The sequence below is a fragment of the Kogia breviceps genome, chromosome 9, assembly GCF_026419965.1.
Source record: "Kogia breviceps isolate mKogBre1 chromosome 9, mKogBre1 haplotype 1, whole genome shotgun sequence".
In the NCBI taxonomy this organism is placed as follows: domain Eukaryota; kingdom Metazoa; phylum Chordata; class Mammalia; order Artiodactyla; family Physeteridae; genus Kogia; species Kogia breviceps.
In genome coordinates, this window is record NC_081318.1 from 62,285,635 (window position 1) to 62,300,867 (window position 15,233).

General features: G+C 40.0%; 1 protein-coding gene across 21 annotated transcripts in view; it reads right to left on the bottom strand.

Annotated features, from left to right (window-relative positions):
* The window catches only part of ICA1 (islet cell autoantigen 1), a 146,400-nt gene extending 142,033 nt beyond the window's left edge, over window positions 1-4,367 (bottom strand). For 7 of the 21 annotated variants that reach the window (XM_067042560.1, XM_059074730.2, XM_067042562.1 and 4 more), the window contains exon 1: window positions 3,717-4,166. Coding sequence is in view for 1 of the 21 variants with exons in the window: in XM_067042563.1 (XP_066898664.1) it covers window positions 3,717-3,779 (63 nt within the window). In the remaining 20 variants the exon portion in view is untranslated. Of the gene's footprint in view, window positions 1-3,716 lie in introns of all 21 variants that reach the window. The other 14 variants (XM_059074729.2, XM_059074732.2, XM_067042566.1 and 11 more) reach the window with 11 other exon arrangements.
* Between the last annotated feature and the right edge of the window lie 10,866 nt (window positions 4,368-15,233).

Below are 15,233 nucleotides of genomic sequence, written 5' to 3' on the forward strand. Positions count from 1 at the left end.
TGCCGATGCAGGGGACACGGGTTTGTGCCCCGGTCCGGGAGGATCCCACGTGCCCCTTGAGCCCCTTGAGCCATAGCCACTGAGCCTGCGCGTCTGGAGCCTGTGCTCCGCAACGGGAAAGGCCACAACAGTGAGACCCGCGTACTGCAAAAAAAAAAAAAAAAAAAAAAGCCTTATAGTCATCTCTGTCCTGGAGAGATTCATTAGTATTTGAAATTACTTACAGTGCATTAATTTGGATGCTAGAGCAGTGAAAGCATGGTCAACTAGGATTTATAGACGTTCAAGGCAGTTCTACCATATGCATTATCCAGGGCAAATCATGCCTGTAGTCCTAATTTTCTTAGCAGATAAATAGGGATTATAATACCTACTTACCTCAAAGGGGGTTGAATAGCAAAGATCATGTTTGCCAAAATGCTTTGTTAAAGAAGAGGGCAAAGGCCCGTCTTAGGGCACTATGCTGGATAAAGAGCTTGATGCAGTGTTTCCTAAAGAATAGTGGGAGAACCTTGAGCATCAAGGCCACCTGAGGTGTTAACAGCAGATGCAAGAATCCAGGCTGGGAATCCACATTTAACAAGCCTTCAAATGATTCTATCAGACACAAAAGTTTGATAAATACCAGGTGAGGACAGTGCTTCTCAAACTTTAATGTACACATGAATCACTTGGGGATCTTGTTACGATGTAGATTCTTATTCAGTGCACATGGGTAGGGGGAGGGCGGGCTGAGATTCTGCATGTCTTACAAGCTCCCCAGGGAAGCCAATGTTGCTGGTCTGTGGATCACATTTGAGTGGCAGGGGTTTGGAAGATCTACCCCCACTGTAACAAATTAGCTTTGCTTTATTCCTCGACCACAGATTGCATTCCCCAACTTCACGGAGGATTTCATAAAACCCAAGCTCTCAGTATTGGCACCAACATTACTTGAACTACTCAAAACCAACTGGAATGGATTCTCCAAGCTCTCAGTGTTGGTACCAATATTACTTGAACTACTCAAAACCAACTGGAATGGATTCTTTATTATGGAGGAAAGGCAGTAGAATTCTTTTCAGATATAGACAGCACATATGTTTAGCATGTGAAAGAATAATTTACTGCTACTACTTGAGTCCTATTTACTGTGAAAAGCATTTTATATATATTATGTCTAATTCCCACCACAACCCCACAAGGTGGATTTTCTTGAACTATGGATAAGGAAGTAATGACCTAAAAAGCTTAAGTAACTTGCTCAAGGTCGCATGGCTAATTAAGTGTTGCAGCTAGGGTTCCAATTCTGCTCTGTTGGGATCCAAAACCTGTCTTCTGCCCATGCTCCATGGCATTAAATATGAGAGTGGTATAAAACGTGACAGCTTGAGGAAAAAAATGTTCCTCCTGTATGTATCGGTATTTGAGTTAAAGGCTTTGCTGAGGCAGATTCTGGATGGGGGTGAGGATGGGAATGAGGTTAATTAATTAGTGATCTATGTTGCCTCATGGACAAAAACATACAGATAGCATCCTTGTCCATGGTTCCCATAAATCTGATAGTGCAGATGGAATAAAAAGGACATTAGTAGCCGGTGTACTGATCCTAAATGTTGCCACCTACCCTCAGGCTTCTAGATGTGGGGCTCAACCAATAAAGAGGAAAAATTCTTCCTGATCCTTGTGGCCTATTAACTTCACCACCTCCTCCTGTATGAGGTTTCTATAACTTAAAAGTTCACACCAATACAGGTTTACCCTGCCTTGTCATTTCACAGTTGCCACACTTTTCCTCTGATAAAACTGCCTGCACTTGAAAAAAAAAAACTACTGTTTAGTCAAATACACTGAAAATGCAGCAGTTTTGAAGGTTTTCTTTTGAGTAACAAAATTTTCCATATTTTTCATAAGGTTGATGTGGAAAGAAATGCATGGTAATAAAGATGCTCAGAGAAAGCAGTCAGATAGTCTCAGGTGGACCAAATGAAGGAAAGACAGCTATAAAATAAACTTGCTAGACATTTACCATCCAGTGTCTTTAGCATGTAATGCCCTATGGATGGAGTGTCCAAGGTCAGTTTTTTTAGCCTTGAGTCTCTCTACTATTATAATGAGTACTCAGTAGCTTAACTGTCATTTTCTAAAGATTCGTCTTTAATAACAGTACAACTCTTTACCTATGTAATGCAAAAAAGATCCAATTAGAAAGCTACATCTCCTTAAATTAAATATATACTTGGCAGTCTGAAACCAAACAATGATAATCGAAGTATTAAGGATTATAAACTGATTTTGCCCCTATGGTATTCTCTACACATGATGTTTCAAAAATAAAGACTGCAACCTAAAACAACAAAAACAAAAAAAAAATGGTTTGAAAATTCACTTAAAAGTAAAAAAATGTGTGTTTTAAACAGAAGGTAAGAAATTGAGTCTGGAGCACTGATTTCAAACTAATAAGCATTTCCTATTTCATTCCCCCACCCCAAGGAACAGTTCAGATCTCAGAAAAACTAAAGGTCCACAGAAACCAACCTGATATTTTTCTGGCTTTACTGAAATGTTTAGACATGAACATGTTTGCAATGAGTCATAATTTATAGGACCTTAATGGCCAATGCCTCGTGTGCGTTTCTTCCTACATTCAGTAGCATTTTCAAACCAGCTGGTGGTACATTTTCCAGGCCCTGATAATTTTTATAAAGTTACCAGATCTCAGTTACTCATGCTGCCACCCAGCACCCTTTCTCGTGATAATTTTTTATGCTATCTAAACAGAAGAGCACCGGATTCCCTTTTTGAACTATAACTCTCCCCCAACCAGCCAGTTAATGCCTTTCGCCAGAGAAAGGGCGCACGCACTATTTTTAAGACCCCCCAAAGAGAAGTTGAGGGGCCTTCGGGGCACTCCAAGTAAAAAGGGAATGGGAAACGTTAATGGGGAGCCGCTCTGGGCAAAGGCAGACGCAGTAACAGGATATGTTCCTTTCTAGAGGAAGCAGAAACTGCAATAGCCGGGAGGCAGGAAAGGCGGTGTGAGCAGCAGGAAAGGCGGTGTGAGCAGCACCCAAAGGAAACAGGCGCGCCAGGGTTTGCAAGGACCTGGCCTGCGTAGGGACTCTCGTTCCAGTCGGGTCCGAGGTTGGTGAGCACTTCGCCCGCGGGAGATCAAGCTCAGGCCTCCCGGTACTAGTGGTTATAAAGAGTACCCATCTGCTCCCTGCCACCTCCGCCAAAGATGGGCAAAAGGAAGAGAAAAAGCAAACATCAGGAGCCGCGGCAGGTGAACTCGTCAACAAGTCAGCCCCGGACGCAAGTCCCTGCCCAGGAGGGATCTCGGTGTCCTGGGGCTGGAGGCGTTGGGAAGGCGAGGCACGGCGTGGGTGGGGTGGGGTGGGCGGCCGGGGAAGGGGGTGCCGCAAATGTCGGGTCCACAGAGGGGACTGGATCGCGAAACGTTTCCCTCCGCGCCCCACCGGGGCTGACGCGCGTTCTCGAGGCGCGCGCGCATCCTCCAGACCTTCCCAGGCCCCAGGGCTGCGGCGGGGAAGGGGAAGGGGCTGCGGCGGTTCTTGCACAGGGATAGGGGGACAGGAGGAGGCGACCTGCTTGTCACCGGCGCCCGCGGAGGGCTGGCCGCCCCCAGGCCCCCACCTCCCCGGCTGCCAGGCGTCTCCCAATGCAGCCTGCAGCCCGCCCAGCTTGCCCTCGCCACGGCCCCGTAGGGCAGGTACCTCGGAGCCCCGGCCCCTAGGAGCCTCCTGGCCGCGATCCGAGCGTCCCTCCAGCTCCCTCATCCGACGTCGGCGTCAGCAGAAGGCGAGGGAAGGGGGCGGAGGGAGCGCAGGAACCGGCCCTTCCTGCGGCAGTCGCCGCCAGCCGGAATAGCAGCCGGTGGAACCCGCGAGCGCCGCAGCGCAGCGCAGTGGCCGGGGGGAGCGGGCGCCCTCGCCTCTCCGCGAGCGCCCGGGGCCGGGTCCCCGCCGTCGTCTCCCCTCTCCGCTTCTCCCCTCCGAAGAATCCCCGGCGGGCGACCCCTCCCAGCAAGACCCAGGGACCCAGAGGAGGGAGGGGGCGATGGCCTCACCTTGTTTGGGGCGGGTCCGGGATGGGGGGAGTGAGTCTCCCTCTCTCTATTTCCTGGGGTCTTTCCTCGACCCCCATCTCCTGGGGTACACCTCGCTCGGATCTGCCGCCCAGGGTGACCCCGCCCCTGCTCTCCCGCAGGTGTTCCACGTGTCCAAAGCATTTGCGTCACAATGACCTGGCCGACAGGTGGGAGCAGCCTCGAACGCCCCAGGGTTCCCACTGTGCTGTGCTTAGCGCGTGCTGCTTGCTTCCACTGTAGATTGCCGTGGCTTTAGAGGACAGGAGACTTCATGACTTCAATGCCAAGAAAAGTTACAGAGCCCTGTACCGGGGAATCAAGTTTGGGCTTAAAGTAAAAAGGCTCTGTGAAAAAAAAAAACTGTATATGTATATATTTTTTTCATTCCCATATATTCATATATTTTTTATACTTAAATTACTGACGCTTATAGTAATTGCATCTTCTCTTATTCTTTGTTATCGGGAAAGAACCAAACCCTTCTTTTTTGAGTACCCTGCAGTGATCACATGAAGAAAAGGTGTTGGAATAGTTCCTTCCTAAAATCATCTACGCTGAAAAGCAGTCCCAATGTGCTATGACTCATCCCTGATTGTGTTATATATTTATTAAAAAGTTCATTGAATAGTCACTGATTGAAACAATTTAACAGGGTGGAACGAAAGATGATTATTGAGTAATGATACAAACAAGTCTGAAATTCACAGGTGACAAGAATGGGCTGCTTGTTATGTGCCAGGCATATGCTGTATACTTTACATTTAATCCTTTACAGCAAACTAGTCCTGTGGGTAGAGTATTATCCCTATTTTACAGATGAAAACACTGCCCAGAGTACCATAAAGGCATTCAGCCAATAGGATGTTGAGCAGAAATTTGACTCCAGGGTTGTCTGAACCAAGAAATTTAGTTTAATCTCAAGGTAGAAAGGTGTCTGACCGAGATGCAAAGTGAAAAAGTATAGGAGAAGATGTTGACATTTTAATAGAAAGGTAATTAAGATGGTACATCTCCAGGAATTTATATAACCTTTAAAGTTGACATTATTCTTTGGATATATTCTTTGAGGCTTCTGTTTGTCACGGATGGATTTGAGCCTGTCCCAGTAGGGCACAAAATATGGAGCTGAGCAAATATCAAAGCCTTGAGAAATGGTTATGAATAAACAAATACTGATGAATAGGATCTACAAAATAGCAAATTGATAAAAACCTGAGATTCAGGAGAAATTTGGGGAGAGAAAAACATTGCTCCTATATATTTGGCATTTATAAGAAGCATTCAAATGAATCTGTTGACAACACAAGCCAAATGATTATCCTGTTTGTAAAAAGGAAAAAAGGAAAAAAATCCTTTTAAAATGATAAAAAAAAACCTTCCTTGCAAAAGAGAGATAATTAAGATATATTTTTTTAATATTTGATTCCAAGTACCATTAACTTATGTGTTAAAACCTAGTTTAGGGAGTTTAAAAGGAACAGATTATTTTTAACAGAATGAAGTGCTATTTCTATCATAGTAGGTGCTCAATAAATATTGGCTGAATGTATCAATCAGTAATCACAGCATTGAGAGAGAAATCACAACATTTCCTGATTCTAATGTTCTCCTTTCCACCAATGGTGATTTACTAGTTACATGAAAACGTGTTAGAAACCCTGTTTATCAAAGGCTGGCTTTGTGGCAGATACTTACATTTGTTAATGAGCCAAATCTAGATTTCTAGAGCCAGTAGAATCACAGGTTGCTTGTGTGTTCAAAGTAACTCCTCAAAATGCAGATAATTAGAACACAAGCACTGGGGGAAGTGAGCAAGAAAGCTGATTTATGGAACTAATTACTCAGGTTTCCTTTTGCCTTACAAAAGGCCAAGGTGGAAACCTGGGCCATGAGTCTAATAACCTATAATGGAGGCTAAAAGCGGTTTCTAAGACAATGTCTAAAAGTGAACAGACATGTGATACTGTCTAGTCAACATGGCACTGAGATTCCTTGGGCTCCTAGAGTTTAAGATAAAGCTTTAAATGACTTCTCATCATTATTTGTGTTGTCCTAACATTTGGGATAATACTTGAGGGAGGAAATAATAAACTGGTGCTCAGCCTACATCGCCACAGTGAGTACTTTTCCTTCCCATTAAAAAAACTGCTCCATCTATAACACTTCCATTGTTTCCGGGTATCAAGTTGTTGTTTCAATCTTGCAGAGCACCCACAATTTGTTAGTGAGAACCGGAAACAATTTCTAAGAAGAGAACAGCTATTGAATGATGGAATCTTAAATTGTGAAAGAAATGTGCATTTTCCAGAGTGTAACAGTATCACAAAGAAACTTTTCCACAGAAAAAATCCGTACATATTCAATGAGTTTTTTGAGGGCTTCCCAGTTTCCAGATGTGTTAACGACCACATGAATTAGGAATTGTGTTAGGCTGCCATTAACAGAGACCTAGAATAACAGTGGATTAAATGAGATAGAGATTATTTTCTCTCACCTTAAAAGAATTGGAAAGTAGGCTGTCCAAGGCTGTGTGGCCTCTACTAGGTCCTCGGGGTGTTGCCCTCCTCTCCTTCTATTCCACCATTCTTAGCAAAGCAATATTGTTTAAAGGTATATCCAAGCTAGGATGTGGAGAAATGGGAAACGTCATATATTGCTGGTGGGAATGTAGAAGGATGCAGACAATTTGAAAAATGGTCTAGCAGTTCCTCAAATGATTAACTAGAGTTACCATATGACCCAGCAATTCCACCCCTACATATATATCCAAGAGAAATGATGACCTATGCCCACACAAAAACTTGCACATATAGCAACCTTATTCAAAACAGTCAAAAGGCGAAAACAATCCAACTGTCTATCAGTGGATGAATGAATAAACAAAATATAGTGCAGTGGAATATTATTGGGCCATGAAAAGGAATGAAATACTGTTACATGCTGTGACTTGGATGAACCTTGAAAACATGCTAAGTGAAAGAAGTCAGCCACAAAAGTCCATGTATTATATGATCCCATTCATATGAAAATCTAGGATAGGGAAACCTATAGAGACAGAAAGTAGACAGGTGTTTGCTTAGGACTGGAGGGAAAAAGAAAACATACATGTCAACTTATATACATGCATTAAAATGTAAATATGGATATATATAGACAAATTATTCATCTACATATAATACAATATATTTTAGTGCACTGTTTATATTTTTAATGTTCTGAATGCTCCTTAGGCTCTCAGCCAACAAGAGCAAGTGAGGAAGAATGCCCTTGTGCCTCTTGGTGAATGGCCACCATAATGCAAATATGTGCTCTATACCATTCATCCAGGCAGATATTTACAGTTTTCTACAGCTCTGAAATCCTTTTATTTTCTGACTCATCTTTGACAGCATCATCTATACTCTTGGTACCTGTCCAAGAGTAAGCTGCTGAGATAGAGCTTAAGCTATTATTATTATCAATGTGTTTAATAAGAGCTATACATGCGAATCTCTCGAAAGCTCAGTTCATTAATAAGAAAAACGCTGTTTCTTCAGAGTTTCTAGGAGACTAAAATTAAGATAATCTTTAAAGTAAATTTTGGAAAAAATGACATTTTAAAAATTATTATTTAACTTGTCTGATTTTTTATCGGTGATAGAAATTTAAAGAAGGGTTAAGCTAAATTTTATTGGCAAAATAAAGTTATTTACTGTATTATGTAATACAGATATTAGATGTACTCAAGAATATTACTAAATATCTTGACCAATTTTGGTTTAATTCTTGTGATCAGTTGTGCTCTCTACATAGCAAAACAAAGCTTCTATTATACTCTCAGCAGGTTTAGTTATATCTTTATGCAAATTCGTGTGCACGTGTGAAAATAGAACAAACGTTTAATTAAAAGCATTAGCTTTTGTTAATTAATAACTTCCTTTCCCTTCAAAGTTAAAGCTACAATGAAGAGAGGAGGCTTATTTTACACTGAGGAGAAAGGTAATTCTTTTCATTGCCACACCAGCTTAGATTTATTAATAAATAATACAGCTTCCCACACCTCCAGCCCAGTATCATTCACTGGAACTTCTGCAAGAAAAATGCTGGTGATGGCATCAAAAAGGGACACCTCATTCACTGCAGGTGGAGAATTTCATTTTATCATGTGCCATCCAGTATAATCCTGCTTCTCACTAGGAACTGTGCTGGGATTTGGGCAAACCTTAGCCCAGAGTTCATAGCCGTGCCTTGGTCTTGGCAGATTTAGGGCTAATGACCCCCTCAAAGGGTCACTGTCTAATAAAGAACAGGACTTAACTGAAATATTAGGATGGAACTCTCTAGGTCTTTGGTATCTCTCTTTCTTTGGGCACAGGCGGGAACGTAGTTCCCCAACCAGGGATCGAACCTGCATCCCCTGCATTGGAAGGCAGATTCTTTACCACTGGACCACCAGGGAAGTCCCATTGAACATCTCTTTATATACCTTTTTGCTATCTGTACACCATCTTTGGTGAGGTGTCTGTTCAGAATTTTTGCCTATTTATCAACTGGGTTGTTCATTTTCTTATTGTTGCATTTTAAGATTTCTTTATATAATTTAAATAACAGTCCTTTTTCAGATGTATTTTTGAAAATATTTTCTTCCAGTTTGTGGCTTGTCTTCTCATTCTCTTGATAGTGTCTTTTGCAGAGTAGAAGTTTTTAAGTTTAATGAAATCCAATTTACCCATTTTTTTTCCCCATGGATTACGCCTTTGTAATTGTATCTAAGAAGTCATCACCAAACTCAAAGTTATCTAAACTTTCTCCTATGTTATCTTCTAGAAATTTTATAGCTTTCTGCTTTACATTTAGGTTTATGATCCATTTTGAGCTAATTTTTGCAAAAGGTAAAAAGTCTGTGTCTAGATGCACATTTTGGCCTGTGGATATCCAGTTGTTCCAGCAATCATTTCTTATTTCTTTCTTTCTTTCTTTTTTCTTTTTTTGCAGTACGTGGGCCTCTCACTGCTGTGGCCTCTCCTGTCGCGGAGCTCCGGACACGCAGGCTCAGTGGCCATGGCTCATGGGCCCAGCCGCTCCGCAGCATGTGTGATCCTCCTGGACTGGGACACGAACCCGCGTTCCCTGCATCGGCAGGCGGACTCTCAACCACTGCACCACCAGGGAAGCCCCAGCAATCATTTCTTGAAAAGACTATCCTTTCTCCATTGAACTGCCTTTATTTATTTGTCAAAGATCAGATAACTATAAATGCAAGTGTCTATTTCTGGACTTTGTTCCATTGATCTGTCTATTCTTTTGCCAGTACCCCATTGTCTTAATCACTGTAGCTTTATAGTAAGTCTTTTTTTTTTTTTTAACATCTTTGAGTATAACTGTTTTACAATAGTGTGTTAGTTTCTCCTTTACAACAAAGTGAATCAGTTATACATATACATATGTTCCCATTATAGTAAGTCTTGAAGTCAGGTAATGTCAGTCCTTCAATTTTGTTCCTCTTCTTCTTTGTTCCTCTCCAACAATATTGTTGGAAAAAATCAACCTAGAGTTACCAGTGAAAAAATATTAAAAAGCAAAGTCGACTTTTTCAGATGTACAAAGCTAAAAGTTTCATCACCAACATACCTGCATCTCAAGAAATTCATTAATGATTTTGAATAAATTTTATTATATAATCACATCGTATGTATTTCAAAGTTGCAGTCTTTATTTGTCATGCAGGTGTTCTGTCTGCAGACTCTACTTGTTTGGAATCTGAATCCCATGATCCTTTGTATTAACACCAAAGACTATCACACTCCTGTGACTCACAGATTGAGAATCATTGTTTTAGAATATAAACTTCATGAGATATTAAGATATAATCCAACATCATAGGGGAGTTGGACTAATTAGGATAAAGGCTGGGCTATAATAATATTTAAAGAATATAGTGGCTTAAACAATATTGAACCTTATTTCCTTCTCATAAAACAATCCACTCAGGTGGACCAGGTCAGTACAGCAGATCAGGTGGTCAGGGATTCAGGCTCTTTGTTATCTTCAAAGTATTGCCCTCACTGCATGGCCAAAGAGGCTCCAACCTGTGGGAAAGGGGGAAGGCCAGGGTGAGGGTGTATTTCCTTCAAGGGCATGACCCAAGTTACACACATGTTTTTCAGTCACATCCTATTGGCCAGAACCTGGTCACATGGCCATGCCTTGCTGTAAAGGAAGCTAGAAAATATAGTCTTCTGCTGGGCAAGAAAAAAAGAATAAATATTTGAGAAATGATTAACAGTCTCTGCCAAAGCAAGTTAGTGATGGAGTTAAAAGTAGAAGGGGAAAAGTGCATCTGATTGGGAATTAGGAAATAGGGGTTATAATCCTAATTCAGCCTTACTCCATGATTAAACCAAATGTTTGGCCCATACTTCACCTGAATTACCCTTACCATCTGCACAGAGAAACTAAGTGCACTAAGTCCACACACCACAGCTACTGAGCTCACTTGCCTCAACTAGAGAGTCCACGTGCTGCAAACTACAGAGCCCACGCACTCTGGAGCCCTCACACCACAACTACAGAGCCCACACTCCCTGGAGCCTGCACGCCACAACTAGAGAGAGAAAACCCACACACCACAACTAGAGAGAAGCCTGCACGCCCCAACAAAAGATCCCACATGCCTCAGCAAAGATCCTGCATGCCACAACTAAGACCCGACACAGCCAAAAAATTTAAAAATAAATAAAATATTTTTTAAAATGATCAACATCATACCTCCCTAAAGAATTGCAAATTAAAATGAGACACCACTGCACACCTACTAGAAACCAAAACACTGAAAAACACCAAACAGTGGTGAGAATGTGGAGCAAAAGGAACTCTTATTCATTGCTAGTGCAAATGGAAAATGATACAGACACTTTGGAAGATAGTCTGGCAGTTTCTTATAAAACTAAATATGCTCTTACCATATGAACCTGCAAGTGGACTTCTTAGTATTTATGCAAATGGGTTGAATACATGTCATGAACCTCCACATGAACATTTATGTCAGCTTTATCCAACATTGGGAAAAACCAAGATGTCTTTTTTTTTAACATCTTTATTGGAGTATAATTGCTTTACAATGGTGTGTTAGTTTCTGCTTTATAACAAAGTGAATCAGCTATACATATACATATGTTTCCATATCTCTTCCCTTTTGCATCTCCCTCCCTCCAACCCTCCCTATCCCACTCCTCTAGGTGGTCACAAAGCACCAAACTGATCTCCCTGTGCTATGCGGCTGCTTCCCACTAGCTATCTATTTTACATTTGGTAGTGTATATATGTCCATGCCACTCTCTCACTTTGTCACAGCTTACCCTTCTCCCTCCCCATATCCTCAAGTCCATTCTCTAATAGGTCTGTGTCTTTATTCCCATCTTACCCCTAGGTTCTTCATGACCTTTTTTTTTTTAGATTCCATATATATGTGTTAGCATACGGTATTTGTTTTTCTCTTTCTGACTTACTTCACTCTGTATGACAGACACTAGGTCCATCCACCTCACTACAAATAACTCAATTTCGTTTCTTTTCATGGCTGAGTAATATCCCATTGTATATATGTGCCACATCTTCTTTATCCATTCATCTGGTGATGGACACTTAGGTTGCTTCCATCTCCTGGCTATTGTAAATAGAGCTGCAGTGAACATTTTGGTACATGACTCTTTTTGAATTATGGTTTTCTCAGGGTATATGCCCAGTAGTGGGATTGCGGGGTTGTATGGTAGTTCTATTTGTAGTTTTTTAAGGAACCTCCATACTGTTCTCCATAGTGGCTGTATCAATTTACATTCCCACCAGCAGTGCAAGAGTGTTCCCTTTTCTCCACACCCTCTCCAGCATTTATTGTTTCTAGAGTTTTTGATGATGGCCATTCTGACCGGTGTGAGACGATATCTCATTGTAGTTTTGATTTGCATTTCTCTAATGATTAATGATGTTGAGCATTCTTTCATGTGTTTGTTGGCAATCTGTATATCTTCTGTGGAGAAATGTTTATTTAGGTCTTCTGCCCATTTTTGGATTGGGTTGTTTTTTTATTATTGAGCTGCATGAGCTGCTTGTAAATTTTGGAGATTAATCCTTTGTCAGTTGCTTCATTTGCAAATATTTTCTCCCATTCTGAGGGTTGTCTTTTGGTCTTGTTTATGGTATCCTTTGCTGTGCAAAAGCTTTTAGGTTTCATTAGGTCCCATTTATTTATTTTTATTTTTATTTCCATTTCTCTAGGAGGTGGGTCAAAAAGGATCTTGCTGTGATTTATGTCATAGAGTGTTCTGCCTATGTTTTCCTCTAAGAGTTTGATAATCTCTGGCCTTACATTTAGATCTTTAACCCATTTTGAGTTTATTTTTGTGTATGGTGTTAAGGAGTATTCTAATCTCATACTTTTACATGTAGCTGTCCAGTTTTCCCAGCACCACTTATTGAAGAAACTGTCTTTTCCTTTATCAAAGATAAGGTGACCATATGTGTGTGGGTTTATCTCTGGGCTTTCTATCCTATTCCATTGATCTATATTTCTGTTTTTGTGCCAGTACTATACTGTCTTGATTACTGTAGCTTTGTAGTATAGTCTGAAGTCACGGAGCCGGATTCCTCCAGCTCCATTTTTTGTTCTCAAGATTGCTGTCTTTAATAGGTGAGTAGATAAACAAACTGTGGTACCTCCACACAGTGGAATGTTAATCAGTGTTAAAAAGAAATTTGCTATTAAAAGACATGGAGGAACCTTAAAAACATACTTCTAAGTGAAAGAAACCAGTCTGAAAAGGCCACATACTGTATGATTCCAATTATATGACATTCTGGAAAAGGCAAAACTATGGAGACAGAAAAAAAATCAGTTGCTGGGGCTTGGGTGGAGGGAAGGAAGGATAAATATTTTTTCCCTAATATCCAGTATTTGAGTGACATTATCTGTTTTACTTATTTCAGGTAGGAGCATACATCTGGTCTGTGTTACTCTGTCTTGATCAGAAGTAGAAGTCCTTCCATTAATGAGTTAACAGTAACTTTGTATTTTCTTGGTCAATATTATGTGTATTACTACTATTTTGTGGGGTAGAGTCTAGGAATTCTTTAATATTGAAGAAGGGTCCTCATGAACACTCCAACTGAAAAGTGGGCAAAGGCCAGGGACAGAGAATTCATAAAAGAAGAATAGTAAAAAATTTAAAAAGTCATTTTTCAATTAAAAAACTTTCAACTTAAAAGATTTTTGTTTATCATATTGGCAAACATGAAAAATATAATTTTCAGTGTCGATGAAGATATGGGATATGGACAATGCCATACTCTCATAAACTGAGGATAAAAACAAATTTTTTTCCAGTATTATTGAGAAATAATTGATATAAATCACTGTATAAATTTAAAGTATACAGCTTGATGGTTTGATTTACATATATTGTGAAATGATTACCACAATAGGTTTAGTTGACATCCATCCTCTCCTATAGGTAAAATAAAAATTAAAAAAATTCTCTTTGTGATGAGAACTCTTAGACTCTATTCTCTTAACAACTTTTCTATATATCATAGAGCAATCTTAGCTATAGTCATCATGTTGTATATTACACCCCTAGTACTTACCTATCTTATAACTGAAAGTTTGTACCTTTTGATCACCCTCCTCCAATTTCTCCTCTTCCCACCCTTTGCTTACAGTAACCACAAGTCTGATCTCTTTTTCTATGAGTTTGGTGGTTTTGGTTGTTTGATATTTTTAGATTCCACATGTAAGTGAGATCATATAGTATTTGTCTTTCTCTGACTTATTTCACTTAGCATAATACTGTCATGTTTCATCCATGCTGTTGAAAATGGTAGGGTTTCCTTGTTTTTTTATAGCTGAATAATATTTATATATATATTAAATATATATATATATCACAGCTTTTTAATACATGCATCCACTGATGGACACTTAGGTTAGAAACAAAAATTTTACACATCTTTATGGAGGGCAATTTGGCAATGCATGCAAAATGTTAATTGTACATGCCTACGATGTCACACTTCCACTTTTAGGATATTTTCCCACAGAAATAATTAGGTGAGTGTACAAAAGTGAACATCCGAAGATGAGCATCACAACACTGTTTATAATATTAAAACTTTGAAAACAGTAAATTGTCCTTCTAAAGGAAGGGTTAGTTAACTAAGTTATGGTACATTTACATATTGGAACACTGACAGCTGTTAAAAATATGAGGTCAAGATGTTTTGTTTTGAGTGAAAATAGCAGCTTGCACAACACCATGTGAAATATGATTCTATTTAAGTAAATATTTTATATATAACATTAAAAGTACAGGTTTTTAATGATATTCACTAAAATGTTAACAGGGGCTGTCTCTAGGGAGTAATCTCTTGGCTGACGTTGGAGGAGGGAGAAAGTTGCATTTTCACTTATACTCTGTGGTGATGCTTGGATTTTTTACAGTGTACATATAGAATTTTATAATTTGCAAAAATAAGATTTATATTTTAACACTAGAAATAAATAGAAGAGATCCTTACCTTTGAAGGTGTTTGGAAATACTGGTTATATGATTTCTAAAATTCCTTATTGGTTTAATACTCTATGTTTCTAACTTCTAGACTAACCTTTAAGATTCCTCCCAGCGCTAACAGTCTGTGCCTTCCTCCTGCTTGCTGCTGCTGTCAAGACAAATGTGAATTGCTTAAGTAAAGCTGAGGTGAGAGTCTTACACTGGTTCAAGTTCTACTTAGTTTTCCTCACATTTCAAGTGATTTTATTCCTGGATGACAATCTTGAGCTGGTTATGGGAACGTGCAGAAAGGCCTTGGGGGTGGAAAAGCTAGATATGGTTCTAAGAAACTCTGCACTTCTTTGGGGGTCAGAGGTAGTTCAGGTTTGAGTGGAAAGGGGATCATGAATCTACCTTTCATATCTATCTAGAGTTTTCTATTTTACTCTTAAGTTCAGGATATCACTACTAGGATGGCTTACTATTTGTTTAAGAAGAATTTATTATCCCCAATTTGATGAATCAACCATGTTTTCCTCTCAGAGCTCTTCCTCTTATGTGTTCAGGCAAGCTGAAAAGCCTCAAAATTATTTTGAATTCCTCTCTAGTAGTTTACCTCATAT